Here is a 21,929-nt window from a genome sequence, read left to right on the forward strand (position 1 = left end):
TACTGAACTTCACGACCATCTGATGAAAACAAGAACTATTTGAAAAAAGGAACTTTTGACCATCAAATCGTAAACCCGTTAAAAATATTTGCTGTCTAAATTACATGTTACTCGTATTTTTAACAGCTAATGGAGGTGTTAGATCTCATTGTATCTACCTTAATATATACATTAGCGGATCAAGGGGGGCGGGTGGCTCACCAGGCCACTAAAATATTCCATTGTTTTACATTTCATGTCAATCTTGGAGAAATATGGTAATAAAATACGCTTACCAAGCACCACTTTGTTAAAACATTCTTGAATTAGTACCGTTCAACCTACCAACATTTTAATATATTTCGATTTCGGTTTGAGGGAGGGGCTTATGTCAAAAAGTTGTGCCCCTAAGCTATGCCCCCTCTAGAGTCATTTCCCGGATCCGCCCCTGCTATATACTCGGTTGCCAGTCTTATCTAACCGTTGCGATGTTATAAATAATATGATACTAAAAAGAAAAAAATAGATAAACATGCAACTGTAAGACAATATTCTTTAATCTCTATATCTCGGATATCCAGTATCTCATTCTTCCTTGAAGCCTTCTTTTATCTGAATTTGACTGGGTATTGCAGTCACTGCTATCTCATGTCACTTATGACATTTCAACACTATTCAAGTAAGTTAATCTTAAAACTACATCGTTCTTTGATCAAATTAAGTTAAGTCAATGGTGAGTTCGGTTTAGTGGACACAAACAGGACAAGTGGGTTTCCTCAGGTTACCCCACAACACGAGACCACAATCTTGTGTAACATCGTGTCAACGAAAATGCTTGATATAATGTTGTAATAGCTTGTTTCACAATCGTTGTAAAATAATAAAAATTTAAACTAGAAGCAATTAAGACCTATATTGCATAACACCCCCAGTAGCGTCACGGCAATCAATAGTTGCGAGCAGACATTGAAACTCAAATAAACAGAAAAAAGCATATCGCAATATATCATTTCATTGAGGTGCAGGTCTATCGTATCGCAATGTATATCGCAATACATTATTTGGTGTATCATTTAATCCTTACTGTATACATTGACTGTACAAGAGCCGCCATGAGGTGTTTAGTTAAAACCGATAAAACAATATTTGGATGTTTAAACACGGCGTAACCGGGCCGTTGAGTGATAATTAGCCGGAGAGACTCATAATGGCCCGAGACATACATGTACAATTATCACACAACGGCCCGGCTGTGCCGTATATTAACCTCTTTAATACATATGTTTGTTTATCTTAGTTTGTATTGTTATTTGGCATTGGATTACTATCTTAAACACTATTGTTAATTAATTTAGTACTGTTAGAAATATAAATAATTAATCCTACCACAACATTTGTACCAAACACAGGATCTGTTTATATGGAGTATTTACAGGACAGTAGAATCGGCCACTGGCACAGCAATATAAAACATTTCACAAAGAATCCTTGTCAATTTAAAGTCAATATGGTTAAATACAACTTGTTATAAATGTATACCTGTATATTTCTGTGTTGTCTACAATTAAGCTCTGTTGATTAAAATTAGAAGGTATGAAAATTTATGAATAAAACATTCGTGACCGTTATCTAAATGTGTCTTAATTGTATGTATTTAAATATTATATATATTGCATATTTCAACAATGTTTACTTATCTGACGTGCAAGTTGGCATCTGCTGTCTCGATGTTAGTTAGAAATGTTAATCCTATGCTAAGTGTCATGACTTAGTTTACACATAGACTTCCTCGGAACACATACAGAATTATAGTAAAACGAAACATATCACACATAACTTCTTATAAACAATCTTATTTTATATTTTTCAAGATCATAACAGCACGTTTTATCCGATTTTTTAAATGTCCGAAATGATACGTATGTTAAGTCACGTGATCGTATACGACTACAGTCCGGTTACCGGTTTCCGCGAATGACTATAGTTAAATTTGAAAAGCTTGATACGTCAATAATACATTTTCAAATACACTCTAGGATATATAACGTGTAATGATATACTATTAGCGTCGTACGGTTTGACTAGAACGGTAGCATTGAATAGTTGTTTTAAGGGTTTTTATATGTATTTGAGAATCTGATGGGATATTTTGAAAGCTACATCCTCGTTTTCAATTAACTCACAAACAATTATTGCTCTATGATGTTGTATTTCTTTTTCTTTCTTTCTTTTTTTTGTGGGGGTGGGGGCATTCTGTGTTTATATTTGGTGTTAGTTTGGTGTTCTTTCTTGTTTTGTTTAATTTATTTACCTGACACGTGAATCTTTACTATATTTATTTATATATACATATCATCACACATGTAGTCCTGCTTAATGTTATTTGTATATTTCATGAAATATATATATGTTTATAGCCAATGTACTATGTACACGTCGGAACAAATATTTACTGTCTGTCTGTCTGTCTGTCTGTCTGTCTTATTTTGTAAGTTTAAAGTCGTCCTTTTAAACTTTACCTGCAATTCTGTTGTGCATTCTTACTTCCTTCTGGTTTGACTACGATGAGTAAACTGATTCTCAAATAAAATTTTCTTTTTGAGAGTGAGCCAAAAAGGTAAAACAACATATTGTTGTCATTTCTATGTTCCCATTTATATTTCAATTGATCACATTGAAAATTCTACAACACATCTATCCGATTTTTTCTGTACGAATCACTAGTCAACATTTGTATTTTTATGTCAATAAATTGTTCAAGCAAATAAAGAAAAAAATTATAATTTAGTTAAGACATTATTTCACAGTCACCAAAATTGATTTTATGGCAAAATTTGCTTTCACGTGCGAACGTTCTACGGGCCGCAAAATAATAATCGGCCCGGGCTGCAAAATTAATAATCCCATAGTAATCGCGGAATCTCTATACAAATGTGTTATTTAAAATAGTACTTGCTGAAAATTCGTTTGTCTTTCATTTTTCATGCCAATTTGTAAGTTTTACCAATTTGATGAGCACTTTGATGTTTTTCATGTTGTTTTTTTTCCATTTATTTATTTTACCGGTCGGATTGATAATATTAAAACCAAACCATAATATGGCCTACATCAATCATGATTATATCTGATTAATAAAAATGTATGTAAAAACAGCAACCCATTGATCAAAATATAATTTCAAAGACTTGAAAATACTTAGTATTATAACACGTCGAGGAACTGATTTGTAAATATGTGACTTGTATGAACACATGCAGACAACCTTAAATTAACAACAATTACTCGCTGGTACGTTAGACAAACTGTATGTAAATATGTGGCTATTGGAAGACTTGTAGACAACCATGAATTAATTAAAATACTTGACTAAATACTAAAATACGTGACATGTGGATTAACTCTTACACAACCATTGATAAATAAAAAGAAATACTACCATGCATGTAAGACGACGGTGAGTTTACATATAACATGTTGCAGTACTTTTATATTCACATCAATGATTGGTTTGTACGTTAAAAACAGTGCGAGTTATTCTTTGACATGTTGAAATTCTTGTACAGAGCCTTCAATTCACATCAATGATGGTTTGTACGTTAAAAACAGTGCGAGTTATTCTTTGACATGTTGAAATACTTGTACAGAGCCTTCAATTCAAATCAATGATGGTTCGTACGTGAGAAACAGTGCGAGTTATTCTTTGACATGTTGATATACTTGTAGAGAGTCATGAATGTTCAGCAATGACTGGTTGGTACGTCAGAAAGCAACAACGAGAACTTCTGTCACCTGTTGGAATACTTGTAAAGAGTCATGACTACACAACACACAGTCGTTGTTACGTAAGAAGCTTTGCGAGGTTCTCTGTCACCTGTTTAAATACTTGTAGAGAGCCATGAATACACAACAATGACTCGTTGGTACTTAAGAAGCTTTGCGAGTTTCTCTGTCACCTGTTGGAATACTTTAAGAGAGCCATGAATACACAACAATGACTCGTTGGTACGTCAGAAATTCTGCGTGTTTCTCTGTCACCTGTTCGAATACTTTAAGAGAGCCATAAATACACAACAATGACTCGTTCGACTTTAAAAACTCGTTCCTGCAGAAATACACGAAAACGACTTATTAATCCATAATTATTCACAGTTATCCAAAGATTTTTATTTTTACAGTTCTGGCCAGAATAGTACAGAACTGTACAGCAACATTGCAAGATTCTATTCTTTTCATAATATTGTTTTCGGTAACTTATGAAAGGGTGTGTTAAAATTTGGAAGAGCCTCCTTGTTATAAAAATAAGACGCCATTATAGTTTGCCAAATATATTCGGCTAGTGTCTGAATATAGTCAACACGATGCATTTATAGCATAAATTACGTCGTAATCAAGAAAAATAACGTTATTATATAGTTTTGACATATCAGTAGTGTAATTACTTTTGACGTGACGTCATATTGTAATACCGTTATAAAAGTGCTCGCTTTTATTATACCAGAATGCAGCATTCTTGATTAAAAACAGCCAAAATAATCTTGAGTAAGGTCCTGAAACCCCATCAACAAAATCATCAAATTTTGGGCCATTTTATTTGTGTTCTTTTAGGACGGATGTACATCCAAGGATGCTACCCAAAGCGCACTTCCTCCAACGTTTAATCCTACGTCCCCCTTAAAATATAGTTGTAAATCGTTGTCGATCTGCAAGTGTATCACTTTCGAAAAGCTCATCATACCTTAAAGACAAAAACATTTGTGTTAGCCTTCCCTATGAATGGCCTCTATTGTTCAATCAAAGTGTCAAATTCTACATCTTTTGTTGGTTCGTTCGTTAAATAAATTATTCGCGTATTCATTCATGTATACATTCATATATTCATATATTCATATATTCATTCATTCATTCGTTCGTTCGTTCGTTCTTTCGTTCGTGCGTGCGTGCCTGCGTGCCTGCGTGCCTGCGTGCGTGCGTGCGTGCGTGCGTGCGGGCGGGCGTTCGTTCAATCGTTCGTTCGTTAATTCTTTCATTCATTCGTGCATGCATTCATTCATTCTTTCTTTTGTTCGTTCGTTCGTTCGTTCGTGCGTGCGTGCGTGCGTGCGTGCGTGCGTGCGTGCGTGCGTGCGTGCGTGCGTGCGTGCGTGCGTGCGTGCGTGCGTGCGTTCGTTCGTTCGTTCGTTCGTTCGTTCGTTTGCTTGTTCTTTCGTTAATTCATTCAATAATTCATGCATGCATTCATTCATTTATTCATTCATTCATTCTTTGTTTCTTTCTTTGTTTCTTTCTTTCTTTCTTTCTTTCTTTCTTTCTTTCTTTCTTTCTTTCTTTCTTTCTTTCTTTCTTTCTTTCTTTCTTTCTTTCTTTCTTTCTTTCTTTCTTTCTTTCTTTCTTTCTTTCGTTCGTTCGTTCGTTCGTTCGTTCGTTCGTTCGTTCGTTCAATATTTTTGTATTTTTGACTTCTGGGCTTGTAATTTCCATTGAACAGAACAAACTCACTATGTTGATCTTTGTTATATGGGTATTCTGGTTATTTTGAACTTTTTTCGAATGTTCTAGGTAGAGTGATATACTTTGTTAGCATTTCGGTTTTATCGAATGTTCGTTATCTCGAAGAATTTCTAGAGGTCCAATTGTCTTCGCGTAGGGAGTTCTGAAAATACGAAATGGTCAAATTCGTACATGTTCACTCAAATAATTTCATTAATTTAGGTATTAAAAAAAATACATATCGATCAAAATGCAAAAACAAAGATTATTTTGTTAGCCGTATGTTTCAAAACTTCCTTTTTGTTTCTAATTCGTAGCAACAACTGAAAACAATAGTTAGAAATTAAATTCATTTCCTTAGATTGTGTTATTGCACTTATATCCGGTTACAATGCTATTAATTAATTAATTTCCACGAGATTAAATTATATAAATCTATTGAAATTCATTAAATGTTTCATACAACAAATTCACAACACCAATACTTTTACATAATTATATTATTTTGTAATAATTGCTACAATTTAACGATTAGTTTACTGACGCAGTCTGGTCATTCAAAAAATTATAGGAATTGTTTTATTTTCGTTTGGATTGTTACAGGCTATAATCCAAGTGTACTCCGGTGGTAAGACAACCTTTATATATATTCACTTATTTGTTCTATTTTAATGTACTAATTTATCTACTTTAATAGTTATATTTAGTTCGTACGGACGGACGAACAAACGAACAAAAGAACAAACGAACGAACGCACGGACGGATGGACGGATGAACGGACGGATGTACGGACGGACGGTCGACCGGCCGACCGACTGAACAAACGAAAGAACGAACAAACAAAGAAATAAAGCAATACCATTCAACACCATTTCAGTGGGCCTTTCTGAGAACCTTAACACTGCGAGGTACCGAACCCCTTATTCTCCAACTACTAAATTTTCAGGATTGGGATATTTTGTCACATATAATCCCTTACAAGTTTGATGGCCAGTATGTGTGCATTGGTAAAAAACAGATTTGTATTAAGAGGAATGTGGCGGAAATGACAATATAACGTAATTGATTAAATAAAGAAATTCACTATTTAAAACTTAAATGTCTTACATAATACAAGTGTGATGGCCAGTATGTGTTCGTTGGTACAAACCAGATTTATATTAAAAATAGCTAGAAATATGTCGGAAATATCAACACAAAGTAATGATTAAATAAATAAATTCACGATTTAAAACTTTACTGTCTTAAGAATACAAGTGTGAAAGCCAGTATGCTTGTACAGGTACAGACCTGATCTGTATTGAGAAAGACTGGACATGCGATGGCAGTAAGGACTGCCCAGAGGGCGACGATGAAAGGGATTGTGGTAAACTGGATTACAATTCTCTGAATATTCGTTTTGGTTGGTTTATGTAAGGAAATGATTGAGAAAATATTGCTAAGTAATATCAATTGTGCAGACGCAACTCAAAATGCATGTTTAAGTGCAATAAATACATTTTGTTTTATAATTTATGTTGTTTTTAACTATAATTTAGAAAGTGCTGAGAGCTGAGAAAAAGTTTATTTCAGAACACCCATTAAATAAAATCACATAAATTATCTGCTTGTTACACGGTCACATCTGCTCTTTTTCTGTTAAAGACCTTATCATTTTCATAACACTTGAGTCCAATGTTAATCTCATCGACACAACATCAACACTCTGATTCATTTCTCCCATATTTTTTGTTACTTTCAGCTATTTTGTCACAGTCTTAAACGTGTGTGCATTGAAACTTTTTTCTGATGCATTTTTTAGAAAAGGGAATTTCACTTATATTATCAAAGGAGTTTGCGAGTAGAACCGAGAGCTCTTGGTTACCATAGGCATTTCGTGGCCCTGAAATCTAGAATCTGTTTGTTCTTTATTAGAAATGTTTTGTCATTTGCTATTTGTTTTTAGAGTTTAACACCTTTGCTATTTTCAGATCGTAAGGTAAAGAACATTTGCCCTTTAAAGACTTCAGAGTTTAACACCTTTGCTATTTCAATATTTTAGAGTTTAGCCATTTGCAATCTCAAGATTTTAGAGTTTAGCCATTTGCTATCTCAAGATTTTAGAGTTTAGCCATTTACTATCTCAATATTTTAGAGTTTAGCCATTTGCTATCTCAGGATTTTAGAGTTTAGCCATTTGCTATCTCAAGATTTTAGAGTTTGGCCATTTACTATCTCAAGATTTTAGAGTTTAGCCATTTGCTATCTCATGATTTAAGAGTTTAACATTTTGCTATTTCAAGATTTTAGAGTTTAGCCATTTGTTTTTTCAAGATTTTAGTGTTTGACACCTTTGATATATCAAGATTTAGAGTTTAACACCTTTGCTATTTCAAAATTTAAGAGTTTAATTCCTTTTCTTTTTTCAAGATTTTAAGTTTTTGCTTTGGCAAATAAGATAATATCGTAAAACATCTTTTATACATTTAGTTCAATACTAGCCTTAGTCAACATCCAACATCCTGTGTTATGGCAGCGTGTTGGTATTGTTCTTGTATCTCTGATAGCTACAATTTCAATGTTGACCATTTGTCACTCAGACACTAATTTGACCAATTCTTTGATTCTTAGATTACTGCATTATCAAATAGACTTACTTACTTAATTTAACTTAACTCGACAATGTGCAAAATTTGCTTTGATGACTTGTTAAATACTTTTACAGGATGTTTTTATATAGAATCATGAAACTCAAATAAAGTCCCATTAATTCTGAATTTTAGAAAAAAATACAGTGCGACGAAAACCATTTCGCGTGCAGTAATGGTACGGGTCCGTGTGTCAACAAACTATGGGTGTGTGACTGGGAATTTGATTGCTTTGATGCCTCAGATGAGAGTCCGGAACAGGGATGTGGTGCGTTTGCATTTTCGGCTGTTATTCTCATCAACAATTACTTTATTTTTCAAAGAAAAGTGGTATTGCTTTAGCTTTGGCGTCTTCTTTATTTTCCATGATGACATGCAATACCTACAACATTTGTCCATAAAATATACCTTGGGCCATTACTTATAAGTTGTTGTAGTAATAACCATATACTATCAAAATTTGAATTATCCGTTGACAGCATCAAGATAGCAAGATTTTATTTATGAACAAGTTTTTTTTTTTTAAACTTCCTTAAAAGAATTATGTGACGAAGAACCTATTTCACCATACACGCCGCCATTCTTATTTTAGTCACAGAAAACTATGACACTTTTTCCATCTTATGACAAATCTATATTTATAAAACAAAGCCAAGCTCTTGTTAATTTCCAGTGTGTTCAGGCGGAGTTTTGATGTTACATGAGATAAGACTGTAATTTGTTGCGTGAATTTCAGAGTCAAACGCTTGCGAAAAAGATGAGTTCAAATGTGGAAATTCAAAATGCGTTCAAATGGCGTTTTACTGTGACACAGATGATGATTGTGGCGATATGAGTGACGAGCCCCAAGGATGTGGTATGTGATATGTTTAAATACGGTTGAGAGGTGACGTAGTGATGGGGTTGGAATGGAATGTAGAGGATATGGGATCATGGGTTTGAAAGGGGAGGTAGAGTAAATCGGATCATGGGTTTGGAAGGGGAGGTAGAGAATATGGGATCATGGGTTTGGGAGGGGAGGTAGAGGATATGTGATCATGGGGTTGAAAGGGGAGGTAGAGAATATGGGATCATGGGTTTGGAAGGGGAGATAGAGGATAAATTATCATGGGTTTGGAAGAGGTGTTAAAGGATATGTTATCATGGGTTTGGAAGGGGAGGTAGAGGATATGGGATCAATGGTTTGTAGTGAATATGTAACCATGGGGGTTGAAGAGGAGGTAGAGGAAATGTGAGCATGGGTTTGGAAGGGCAGGTAGGGGATATGGGATCATGCATTTTGAAGGGGAGGTAGAGGATATGTAATCATGGGTTTGAGAGGGAAGTAAGAGGAGATGGAATCATGGGTTTGGAATGGGAGGTACAGGATATGTGATCATGGGTTTGAGAGGGAAGGTATGGGAGATGGAATCTGCGATTTGAGAGGGGAGGTTAAGGATATGGGATCATGGGTGTGGAAGGGGAGGTAGAGAATATGTGATCATGGGTTCGGAAGAGGAGGTAGAGGGTATGGGATCATGGGTTTAAAAGGAGATGTAGAGGTTATTTGATCATGGGTTTGGAAGGGGAGGTAGAGGATATGTGATCATGGGTTTGAAAGGGGAGGTAGAGGTTAATTGATCATGGGTTTGGAAGGGGAGGTAGAGGATATGTGATTATGGGTTTGGAAAAGACGGTAGAGGTTATGGGATTATAGGTTTGAAAGTGGAGGTAGAGGTTATTTGATCATGGGTTTGGAAGGGGATGTAGAGGAAATGTGATCATGGGTTTAAAAGGGGAGATAGAGTTTATTTAATCATGGGTTTGGATGGGGACGTAGAGGATATGTGATCATGTATTTGGAAGGGGAAGTAGAAGATATGGGATAATGGGTTTGGAAGGGGAGGTAGAGGAAATGGGATCATGGGTTTGGAAGGGAGGTAGATGAAATGGGATCATGGGTTTGAGAGGGGAGGTAGAGGATATATGAAGGGGTGGTAGATGATAAGGGATCATTGGTTTGGAAGGGGATGTAGAGCAAATGGGTTCATGGGTTTGAAAGGGGAGGTAGAGGATATGGGATCATGGGTTTGGTAGGGTTGGTAGTGAATATGTAACCATGGGATCGGAAGGTGAGGTAAAGGATATGTGATCATGGGTTCGGAAGAGGAGGTAGAGGAAATGTAATCATGGGTTTGGAAGGGGACGTAGATGATAAGGGATCATAGATTTGGAAGGGGGGGGGTAGAGGAAATGGGTTCATGGGATCTGGAGGGGAGGTAAAGGATATGTGATCATGGGTTCGGAATGGGAAGTAGTGGAAATGTGTTATGTTTTGATGCGTTAGGAGGGGATGTAACGGATATTGATATAGGAACATGGGGATGAGAGGGGATGTTGTGGGTATGTGATATGGAAGCATGGGGATGGGAGGGGATATAACGGATTTGTGATATGGGAACATGGGGTTTGGAGTGATGTAGTGTATATGTGATATGGGAACATAGGGTTGGGAGGATGTAGTGGATATGTGATATGGTAACATTGGGCTAGGAGGGGATGTAGTTGATACATGATATGGTAACATGGGGATGGGAGGCGATGTATTGGACACGTGATATGGGAACATTGGGATGGGAGGGGATGTAGTGGATACGTAATATGGGAACATGGGGATGGGACGCGATGTAGTTGATATGTGATATGGGAACATGGGGTAATGAGGGGATGTAGTGGATATGTGATATGGAAGCATGGGGATGGGAGGGGATGTAGTGGATATGTGAAATGGGAACATGAGTCTGGGAGGAGATGTAGTGGACATTTGATATGGGAACATGGGGATGGGAGGGGATGTAGTAGATATGTGATATGGGAACATGGGGATGGGAGCGGATGTAGTGGACATTTTATATAGGAACATTGGCATAGGAGGGGATGTAGTGGATATGTGATATGGGAACATGGGGTTGGGAGCGGATGTAGTGGATACATGATATTGGAACATGTGGTTGGCGGGATATAGTGGATATGTGATATGGGAACATTGGGTTGGGAGGGGATGAATTGGACATTTGATATGGGAACATGGGGTTGGGAGGGGATGAAGTGGACATTTGGTATAAGAAATAGGGTTGGGAGGGGATATAGTGGATATTTGATAGGGGAACACGGGGTTAGAAGAGGATATAGTGGATTTGTGATAGGGGACCACGGGGTCAGAAGAGGATATAGTGGATATGTGACAGGAAAACATAGGGTTAGAAGGGGATATTATAGATATGCTAGAGGGGAACAGGGGGTAAGAAGGGGATACAGTGGATATGTGATAGGGGAACACGGGGTTCGAAGGAGATATAATGGATATGTGATAGGGGAAGACGGGGTTCAAAGGGGATATAATAGATATGTGATTATGGAACACGGGGTTGGAAGGGGATATAGTTGGTATGTGATATGGGAACATGGAGATTTGGGGCCATAAAATGGATATATAATAATTGAATATGTGGTATGGAGGGGTTATAGTGCATATATGATACAGGAACATGGGGTTGGGAGGGATTGTTGTGGATGTGTGGTATTTGAACATGGGGTTGGGTATATTGTGGGTATGTGATATAGGAAAATGGGGTTGGAAGATATAGTATATATGTGATATAGAAACGTGGAGTTTTGGGGATATAGTGGGTATGTGATACGGAAACATTGGGTTTGGCATATATCGGATATGTGATATAGGAACATGGGGTTGGGGGTATAGTGGATATGTGATATAGAAACATTGGTTTGGAAGGGGATACAGAAGATATGTTATATGTGAATTTGGGGTTGGAATGGGATATAGTAGATATGTGATATGGAAACATGGCGTTGGAGGGGGATATAGTAGATATGTGATATGGGAATATTGTAATGGGAGGGGATATAGTGAATATATGTTATGGGAACATGGGGTTTGGGGGATATAGTGCATATGTGATATAGGAACATAGGGTTTGGATAGGATGTAGTAGATAGTTGATATTGAAATATGCAGGTAGGACGGGACATAATATATGTGTGTATGTGATATGGAAACGAGTTGTAAAAATATGTGGTTTCTGTGACATGCTAATTGTACCGGCTTATGGACTATTATTTTATGACTTGATATAAACATGAAGGTTTCTGACAGCTTGATATAAAATAGTCATAATTGTAATGACAGGTGTGATATTAATTAATGTGGGTATTTTCAGTACCAAGGCATACATACTGTGGCGGCTCCATGATCCAATGTTTAAACGCCTCATGCTTGACACAGGAGCAGCTGTGTGAAGGTTTTACGTGCTTGGAATACGTAACTGACATCTCTGGGGTCACGTGTGCAGGGACCACGTGTGCTGATCACCACCAGTTCCAACGTCTAGACGGTATCTGTATTGACAAGAGCCACGTATATAATGGGATACGGGACTGTTTGGATGGAATAGACGAGGGCACGGGTTGCAGTGAGTACTCATTGCTAAAGATCATGTTTAGACTTTAACCGTTAGTATTGTCGGGCTTATTAATGGGCATTGAATGTCGGTTTTGGCTTAATAACTGACTTATGGACTGAAAACCTCAATTGACATATATAGCATTTCTACCATTTTTGTTAGTGGTGATCATAGTTTCTTACTCTAAAGTATAGATATTATTTGCTTTTAGCTTCAATTGACTTTGACTTCATTCACCATTTTATGATGTTATAATATTGTCCACAGCACTTTGTTCTACTAAGGTGAGCGTTGGTGTCTGCGAATAGTTTTCTTCATGATTGAAAGTTTTCTTTAGGACCGTTTTTTTTTGGCTGCCAAAACGGCTTCAGAATCATATAAGAGACTTTTCGTATACTTTTCGCTTTATCACGTTTTATATCTCGAAGGGTATTACACGGCATTTATATATTTTTATTGTTTTATTTTATTTTCTACTTTCACAATTAGACTAAATGATGAAATAATCATAGACTTTGTTTAGAAAACTATGTCAGATAGTTTTTTTTGTCTTTGAACTATTTTATCGCCCCTCTTAAAGGCTAGCACTGTTTCCCCGGCTTCATTCATTCGTTTATGTGTGATGCTTTTATCCTGTCGTTGAGTACTTTAATCTATTAATTAATTAATGAATTTGTATTTTATTGTTTATTCATTCTTTCTTGATTTCAAGTGGATGCGTGCTCTGTTGGGGCTTATGTAATTATTTTAATGACTTTTGATAAATGATGGGACAAGTGCTAGGTTATTGCCATACGAATTTATTTAAGCTCCAAGTTAACTCAGGTCCAAGGCGATAATCCCATCAGTTATCGGTTAAATTATTTTGATGAGTGTATGGTCCATTTGTGGTCTTTGTATGTGTAAAGGTGGTGTTTTTATGTTTGTGTCTCTAGTTCACAGTTATTTAGGCCCTTGACTTGTGCCCCTAAACATGGTTTATTATTCAACTTTCGTTTAATTGGGCTTGTCCCTGTATTTTTTTTTTTTGAATTTTTGTTAATTAGTTGTTGAAGCCTTAAATAAAGCTTTTAATATTTCTGTAAGCATTATTCTTTTCATCAAGTATAATGATGTTATTTAAACAAATACGTTACATGTCGAATTGTTATTTATAGTGCCTGCAGATGAGCCAACCATCAATGTTTCGACACTAACAACTGTTTCGGCAACAATGCAAACCAGCAATGAGAGCTCGAATATCTATCTTCTTGTTATTCTGCCGGCTGTGGGTTGCAGTCTTGGGTTATGTCTAGTTGTTTTTGTTGGACTATTGTGTTGCAAACGGACAGGTATAAATCGGTGATGTTTATATAGGTTTGGATATTAATTTCGTAATTACAGACATACATATGAGTAATAAGAAGGTATAATAAACCGTGTTTACTTTTGGCAGTTTAACCCGATGGTGTCAAGTAATAACACAAAATGAATTGACACATACCAGTACTTGCCTTGCTAGTTAAACCTGGTGTCAAGTAATAGCACAAAATGAATGGACACTTACCTGTACTTGCAGAGGTTGGTTGCACAAACCTTTTTGTGTAAAGCGGTTTACACCATTCATGACCGAAACTGCCGCATATGGAACTCAAATTGCTCAAACAATATTGTTGTATGTTTTGTTCATTTTAAATAATTCCATCGACGATTAACGTCACCATTTTCTTAAAAGAACGCATAAGTATGAACAAAGGTATTGCTCTCAAATTACAATTTCGTATTGAAATGAACACAGCTATATTGCATTATTTCCACGAATAAACATAGTTTTAGTTACACTTGCATACCATACTAAAGCTATTTAAATACATGTATGTGATTTTAAGTATTTCATTTTTACTTTCACCCGAAAGGTAGACCCTGTTTTTTCTCATCGACAACAGGCCAAGACAGAAAGGTAGGAAACAAATTCATTGATAAAGGCCGACTTTGGTAATTTGTTCTTCCATTTGCGAGTCTCTCAATGTATCATCAGTCTATCTTGTTAAACATAATGACATAATAGTATTTTTACTAAAATCTCATTCATTGTGTTAAGTACTTAATAATTCATCCTTGATGCTAAATAAACAAGTTCAAGTTCTTTAGTGGTCAGGCGCATGCCTCTGCCAATGGGATCAACGTAAATGTGAACTTTACACGAGCTTTTTTTTCTTACATTATATATTCTTTGGTAATGACAGGCACTTATCGGTGACAGATTGGGGCCAGTCAAAAGTGTTTAGGTTCAATTTGTATTGCCTGTTAATAGACTTATACAAAAGTAAAATCACGCTTGTAACGCCTACGGCCTTTCAAGAGAACATAACAGAACAGACAATATATGCAACTTATACAGTAATTCATCGTCGTTATAGATATAGTGATATATATAAACATGTCGCGTATTTAAACTAAAATACATAACATTATAAAACAGTATTTAATGAAGGAAAACAACTTTATGTAAATTCAATGCAAAATAATTGTAATGTTAACATTGTAGGCATGAGCAATTTTCATAACTATTATTTGTTTCATCAATAAATGAGTTGCGTTTGACAAATGATAATTTGATATATTTTCAAATATTAATTACTTTCTTTTTCTCACATGATGTCAATAATTGACTGAATCTGAAAACAGATGGATTAACATAGTAAACTCGTCTTGTATAAGTTTTATGTAACTGACAATAGCATCGACAAATTCATATTATGTGATAATCATCCTCTATGTCCCTGCCATAACAACAAGAACAATAACTTTCGTTACGAGGATTATAATTACGTGCATATCGTCCTGTTTGTATTCTTAAAGGGGTGCAGACACTCTCAATTTAACAAAGTATTAAAGTAAATTCTTTGGAATTAAATCTTGAAATGTTTCATACTCAAAGGAAGTTTTAAATATTCTATACATATCCCAAACAGAACTATTCATAATATGTGCATACCATTCTTGTTTAAATGTATGTATAACTCTACATTTAAATTCGTTTATGAATTCGTTTGTAGAATATTTGGTTTGTTAAATATATATATATGCAAAACCATAATCATTTTACAGTTTTTAGCTCCTAGAAAACCAGTTAATACAACCCCTATTACAGTCACCTATGGCCTGTTTGTACACATACTTTATTATTATGTTATTATTATTATAAACTTTAACCAGCATTTAATATTCAAACATATCTATTAATATATAAAGGATATCTACATAACTCTCCATATACTGTAGCATTACATGTGTTTATTTTAACCTGTTATAATCGCTTACATAATTTGGAATGTTATATGATAAAAAGTTTATGTTTAATGTCATATTGCTTGTTTTTATATACAAAAAAGTGTTTATGGCGTTAAGAGTTTTTCCAACCAAATGCTCTTGATTCAATCATAAACTTCCATTGTAATTTATCATAGTGCCTAAATAGTTTAAATTTCAATGCTTTCAGCACTTTCACTATAAATAGGCTTTTGTTGGCAATGAATGTTGGAGTTACCGCCTTGGAACAGTGGGTGTGTAAAGTTAACTTGAAATTAATAACAATTTTGTAATACCAAATTTGCAGAATGAAACTCAAACCGGGGAAAGTTTGCCCATGTCGGTTTTTACCCAATATGACGATGAGCATTATGCGACTGTTAATGAGAATATGGATCTTAGAAAGAGTTTGCAAAACGTAAATGACGATCTTGAAGATACCAACGGCGGTAAAATCGATACAAACAACTCGAACACGACGCATTCTGATGATATTTTGGAACAGCACATGGGGAAAATCAGAACTGATGCAAATGACAAGCTGTATAGCAACCAGTACGAAAAGTAAAGCACAGTAAAAATAGTTTCTTATTAAACCCTGAAATAGTTGCTTACTCATCAAACATATGAAATCAGATCTTCATCGTGATTGCATATATTTCATTTTTTATTACTGGCAATACGGACAACTAAATTTAGAGACACATTCATTGATTTTGGCCGACGTTGGTAATTTGTTCTTCCATGTTCGAGTCTAAAATGGCGCGTCTATTGTTATAACGTCCGTCTAATTTGTTGAACATGACGACATATTGTATATACATTTTGTTTAATACTTCATACCCAATTTTATTTTTGACTTACTTACTTATTGCTATATGTTATGCTAATACTTGTTCTCATAGTTCTGACAAAGTTGGATATAACAACACGATGGCATTTCATTTGAATATAGCAATGATTTGATTCTATATATTTTATTTTTATAGCAGTTGTATTACAGGGTAACAAACCTCTTTTTGATTTATTCGTATTGGGTTTAAAGTCACTTGATAAAAGACTTAACAGGTTCTCGACGAGAAACAAACAACGTAGCAAGATAACATATCGAGGATTTTGAGCAAGACTGTTGATTAAAGGCCGCCGACCGAAAGCCAACATACTTAGTACCGCAAATCGAAATCAGTCAGAACTATATTTTTACATGACATGTACAAGGATGTGTGCGCCGGTGTTACCAAATGAGACGTATGGTGTTATGCGGTTTAAATAGTATTTAGTATTACTTTTAATACACTCATAGCATAACAACTTTTATGTGGACTTAAATACCAAAATTGCGAGTTCATATATCATAGTAATTATATGTTTAGCAGTAATTGTTTTAAAACGACCTAATTGAATTAAAAAATCAGCAATTTACATTTCCTATACAGGCACTTATCGTTTACAATTTGGAGCCATTCAACTGTTTTAGATTCATATGGTATTGCCTTTAAACAGTTTTGTAAACAAGGCAAATCACGCTTGTCGCGCGTACGGCCTTTAAACTTTTCAGAGCGTTCATTATAAATAATAATCGCTGGCAATACAGATTAAGTGACCGCCTTGGAATGTTGAGCGTGTAAATTACTTGTAGTTAAAACAATTTTGTAAAACCAGAATCATGTCTTTTTTATTTCAGTGACCAACCAAATTTACAGATGGAATCACATTCTGGGATAAATGAGTACGAAGATCTTGGAATGAGTGTGCAAAACGTTTATGACGATCTCGAAAAAATCAACGGCGGTAAAATGGATGCAAACAATTCGAAAACGACGCCTTCTGATGATGATTTGGAACAGCACATGGAGGAGATCAGAGCTGATGCAAATGACAAGCTGTATTGCAACCAGTACGAAAAGTAAAGTAGAGGGCAAAGCTTGTTTTAACTAAACCCTGAAAAAGTTTCTTACTTATAAAACCTGTAAAATTAGACCTTTATCATTAAGGCATCTATTTCATTTGTTATAACTGACACTACGGAGAACTAGATTTAGATACAAATTCATTGATATGGGCCGACCTCGGTAAATTGTCAATTTTGTTGACCATGATGACATATTGGATTCGCATTTTGTTAAGTACTCAATACACAGTTTTCATCCGAGTTAAATAAACAAGTTTTTTTTTGACTTACTAACTTAAGTGCTATATGTAATGCTAATACTTGTTCTCATAGTTCTGACAAAGTTGGATATAACAACACTATGATAAAGGCATTTCATTTGAATATAACAATAATTTAATTTTATATATTTTATTTTTATAACAGTAGTATTACAGGGTAACAAAACTCGTTTTGTTATGTTCGAATTGTGTTTAGAGTCACATAGTAAAGAACAGGTTCTCGACGATATAAAAAAACAACTTAGTAAGATAATATATCGAGGATGTTGTGCAAGACTGTTGTTTAAGGCAGCAGTCCGAAGGCCAACATATTTAGTACCGCAAATCGAACTCAGGTATCGTCAGAACTATATATTGTCATGACATGTAAAATAATGAATACGCCGGTGTTACCAAATGAGACGTATGATGTTATGCGGTCTAAAATAGTGCGAATTATAAGACCACATAACTTAAACACATTCATAACATAACAACGCTAATGTGAAATTTACACTAGAAATTAATTTGCGTGTTCATATATCCTAGTAAATATATGTTTAGCAGTTAATGTTATGAAACAAGCTAATTAAATGAAAAAATAAGCAATTTACACTACCTTTTCGTAAAGACAGGCACTTACCGGTAATAGTTTGGGCCATTTAATCGTTTGAGATTCATATTTAAACTGTGATTAATATTGTAAAAAAGGAAATCACGCTTGTAGCGCCTAAGGCCTTTCAACTTCAGCGCGTTCATTATAAATAAGATATCGCTGGCAATACTGGTTGAGAGACCGCCTCGGAACGGTGAGTGTGTAAATTACTTGTAGTTAAAACAATTGGTATACCGGAATCATGTTGTAATGACGATCTCGAAAAAAGCAATCGGCAGTAAAATGGATACGAACAATTCGTAAATGTATCATACTAATTATTATTTGGAACAGCACATGGGGAAAATCAGAACTGATGTATAGCAACCAGTACGAAACGAAAAGTAGATGGCAGACTGTTCTTATTAAACTTTTATATATTTGCTAACCCATAAAACCTGTGAAATCAGAGATTTATCATAAAGGCATATCTTTCATTAGTTATAATTAACACTATGGACAACTACATCTATCTGCGGGGATCCCGGCATGGAGGAAACACATACTCAACACTTCGTAGTCTTATTACTGTCAAGGTGTACACCGGCTAAGCTTTGATAGTTAACATTTTGTAATGAACAATAAGATCTTCGGTGCCTTACTATTTTGCGAAGATCTGAATTGTTATAATAAAGCAGTAGTGATAGAACATACGACATTAATAAAACATTTTTAAAAATCATTTCTAATTTTGAATAAAAAATATCATGTAAAGGTTATTTGGTTATGCAATAATGTATATACTCTATTTGATAATGTTTCTGCGCGTTTTCTCATTATGTTTGTATTACATGCTTTTAAACTGCTGCTTGTTTATTTTATGTCACACCCTCATATATAGAGCCAGTCTGTTTTATAAAACTGTGAAACTTACAATGGATGTATGATACGAAACATATTGTCATAGTATTAATGTATATATTCTGTTCGGCATTGTTTCTGCGCGTATTCCTATTACGTCGATGACGTTCTTGTGTATAATTGTGTTTAATCCCGAATATAAGATGATCATTTCAAATATCTAATTAAAATTTTATTTAATCATATTTATGTGTATCTTCAAAAAAATGTTCTTTTCATATGATTAGTATGTATACTCTGTTTGATAATGTTCCTGTGCGTTTATATGTCATATTTTATTTGTATCACATGTAATGCTGATTGTTGGTTGGTTTCATGTCATATGCTCATATATAGAGCTGTTTTGTTGAATAAAACTTGCAAAGTTACTATGGATGTATGATACAAAACATGTTAATAGTTGTGTCTTAATCTTTTGCTGCTGAGACCGATTCAATCCCCAATATCAGATGATCAAACAATTTTCTAGTTAAAAGACAATTTCAAATCATTTGAATAAAGCATTTTTCTATGTATCTTAAAAACATTTCATTTTGATACCATTAATGCATATATTCTGTTTGACAATGATATTGTGAGTATATATTTCATATTATATTTTCTATTACATGCTTGTGTATTTCTGCTCGCTTGTTTACTGCATTTTATATGCTTATATATGGAGCCTCTATATGGAATAAAACTTGTTAACTTACAATTGAACGATAATATAAAACATGCTGATGTTCGAGTTTAATCCCGATTAAAAGAATATCAAGCAAGTGTTTAGCTAATTGGCCATTTCAAATCACTTTATTTAAGCAATTTTGTGGTTATCTTAAAACATGTTATTTGTTTATAATAAGTGTATATACATGTAATCTGTTTGACAATGTTCCTGTGCGTATAAATGTCATATTATGTTTGTATAAAATGTTTGTGTTTTTTTCTGCTTGTTTGTTTATTGCATTTTACATGCCCATATATAGAACCTTTCTGTTGAATAAAACTTATTATGGATATATGATACGAAACGTGTATATTATTGTGTCTTAAAGTTATGCTGTTGAGACCGATTGAATCCCCAATAAAAAATAAGCAAGTAGGTTTCTAGTTAACTGACAATTTGAAATCATTTTAATAAAGCAACTTTCTGTGTTTCTTCAAAAATATGATATTTGCAAATAATTAATGTATATACTCTGTTTGACAATTGTACTGTGCGTATCTTATTATAGTTGTATTACATACTTGTGTAATGCTGATTGTTTTTTGAGCTCATGTTTTATGTTCATATATAGAGCCGTTTTGTTGAACAAAACTTGCAAACTTACTATGGATGTATGATACGAAACACGTGAATACTTGTGTCCTAATCTATTGCTGTTGAGACCGATTTAATCCCAAATAAAATATGATTAAGCACGTTTTTAGTTAATTGACAGTTTCAAACAATTTTAATTAAGCAATTTTCTGTGTATGTTCAAAACAAATATTTTCATATTATTAATGTATATATTCTGTTCGGCAATGTTTGTGTGCGTATACATATCATTTTTGTATTACCTTCTTGTGTATAATTGTGTTTAATTCCGAATAAAATAATATCAAGCAAATGTTTAGTTAATTGGCAATTTCAAATCATATTATTTAAGCAAATTTCTGTGTATCTTCAGTAAATGTTAGTTTCATATGATTAGTGTATATTCTATGTTTGGCAATGTTCCTGTGCGTATATATGTCATATTTTATGTATATTACATGCTTGTGTTATGCTGACTGTTTGTTGATTTCATGTCATATAATCATATATAGAGACTTTCTGTTGAATAAAACTTGCAAACTTGCTATTGACAGCACTGAACGATTTTTATACCTAATAAATGTTCAATCCAGTTTCTAGTTCCCTGATGAAATCAAAAATAAAACAAACTATAAATGTAGCGTTTACATACTAGGTGAAACTGATAAATGACCTTTGGTAAATCCTGACAAAACTCCTTTCATTTTAAAAATATCATTTTGAAATATTTTATAAATATTGATTCGAAATAGTTCACTTATACTTTTCATAGTTATCATACTAGATCAATATAATACACCTAAATAGAATACCTTGGCTATGATTTCCTTACTTAAGGTTATTATCAATTTTCCAAACGCACATGCGATTTTTTATACGACTATACCCCCAGTAGAGCTAATTGAAAAAAGTGTCTTCTTACAGTTGTAAGCAAACCGTGCACGAGAATTATCGAGTAATCCCACTAGCTGATGCATTGTATTAAGAAAGGCCATGATAAAAATCTAATGTTTATTTTTCGGAAAAATATTTCTTTTTTTCTATTTATAAATTTGTATTTATTCATTTATTAATGCATTTATTTGCACACTAATATATATGCAATACACTTATCGTCTTATAGGTCAGATAC

The 21,929-nt window shown here is 34.3% G+C and overlaps 1 protein-coding gene across 1 annotated transcript; it reads left to right on the forward strand.

The window, feature by feature from the left end:
- The first annotated feature begins 3,722 nt into the window (after window positions 1–3,722).
- LOC128224302 (low-density lipoprotein receptor-like) lies at window positions 3,723–9,329 on the forward strand. Its single transcript, XM_052934114.1, has 7 exons — window positions 3,723–3,821; window positions 6,070–6,094; window positions 6,717–6,833; window positions 7,438–7,445; window positions 8,230–8,362; window positions 8,831–8,950; window positions 9,226–9,329. The coding sequence occupies exons 1-7, from the start codon at window positions 3,723–3,725 to the stop codon at window positions 9,327–9,329; spliced, it is 606 nt and encodes a 201-aa protein (XP_052790074.1).
- Window positions 9,330–21,929: the final 12,600 nt, after the last annotated feature.

This window comes from Mya arenaria, chromosome 17, assembly GCF_026914265.1.
Source record: "Mya arenaria isolate MELC-2E11 chromosome 17, ASM2691426v1".
In the NCBI taxonomy this organism is placed as follows: Eukaryota; Metazoa; Mollusca; class Bivalvia; order Myida; family Myidae; genus Mya; species Mya arenaria.

Coding starts and splice junctions, on each gene's coding strand:
- LOC128224302 (XM_052934114.1), top strand. CDS start 3,723: ATGACTGGTTGGTACGTCAGAAAGCAACAACGAGAACTTCTGTCACCT. Junction 3,822..6,069: donor CAACACACAGTCGTTGTTAC/GTAAGAAGCTTT, acceptor GGATTGTTACAG/GCTATAATCCAAGTGTACTC. Junction 6,095..6,716: donor AATCCAAGTGTACTCCGGTG/GTAAGACAACCT, acceptor TACTGTCTTAAG/AATACAAGTGTGAAAGCCAG.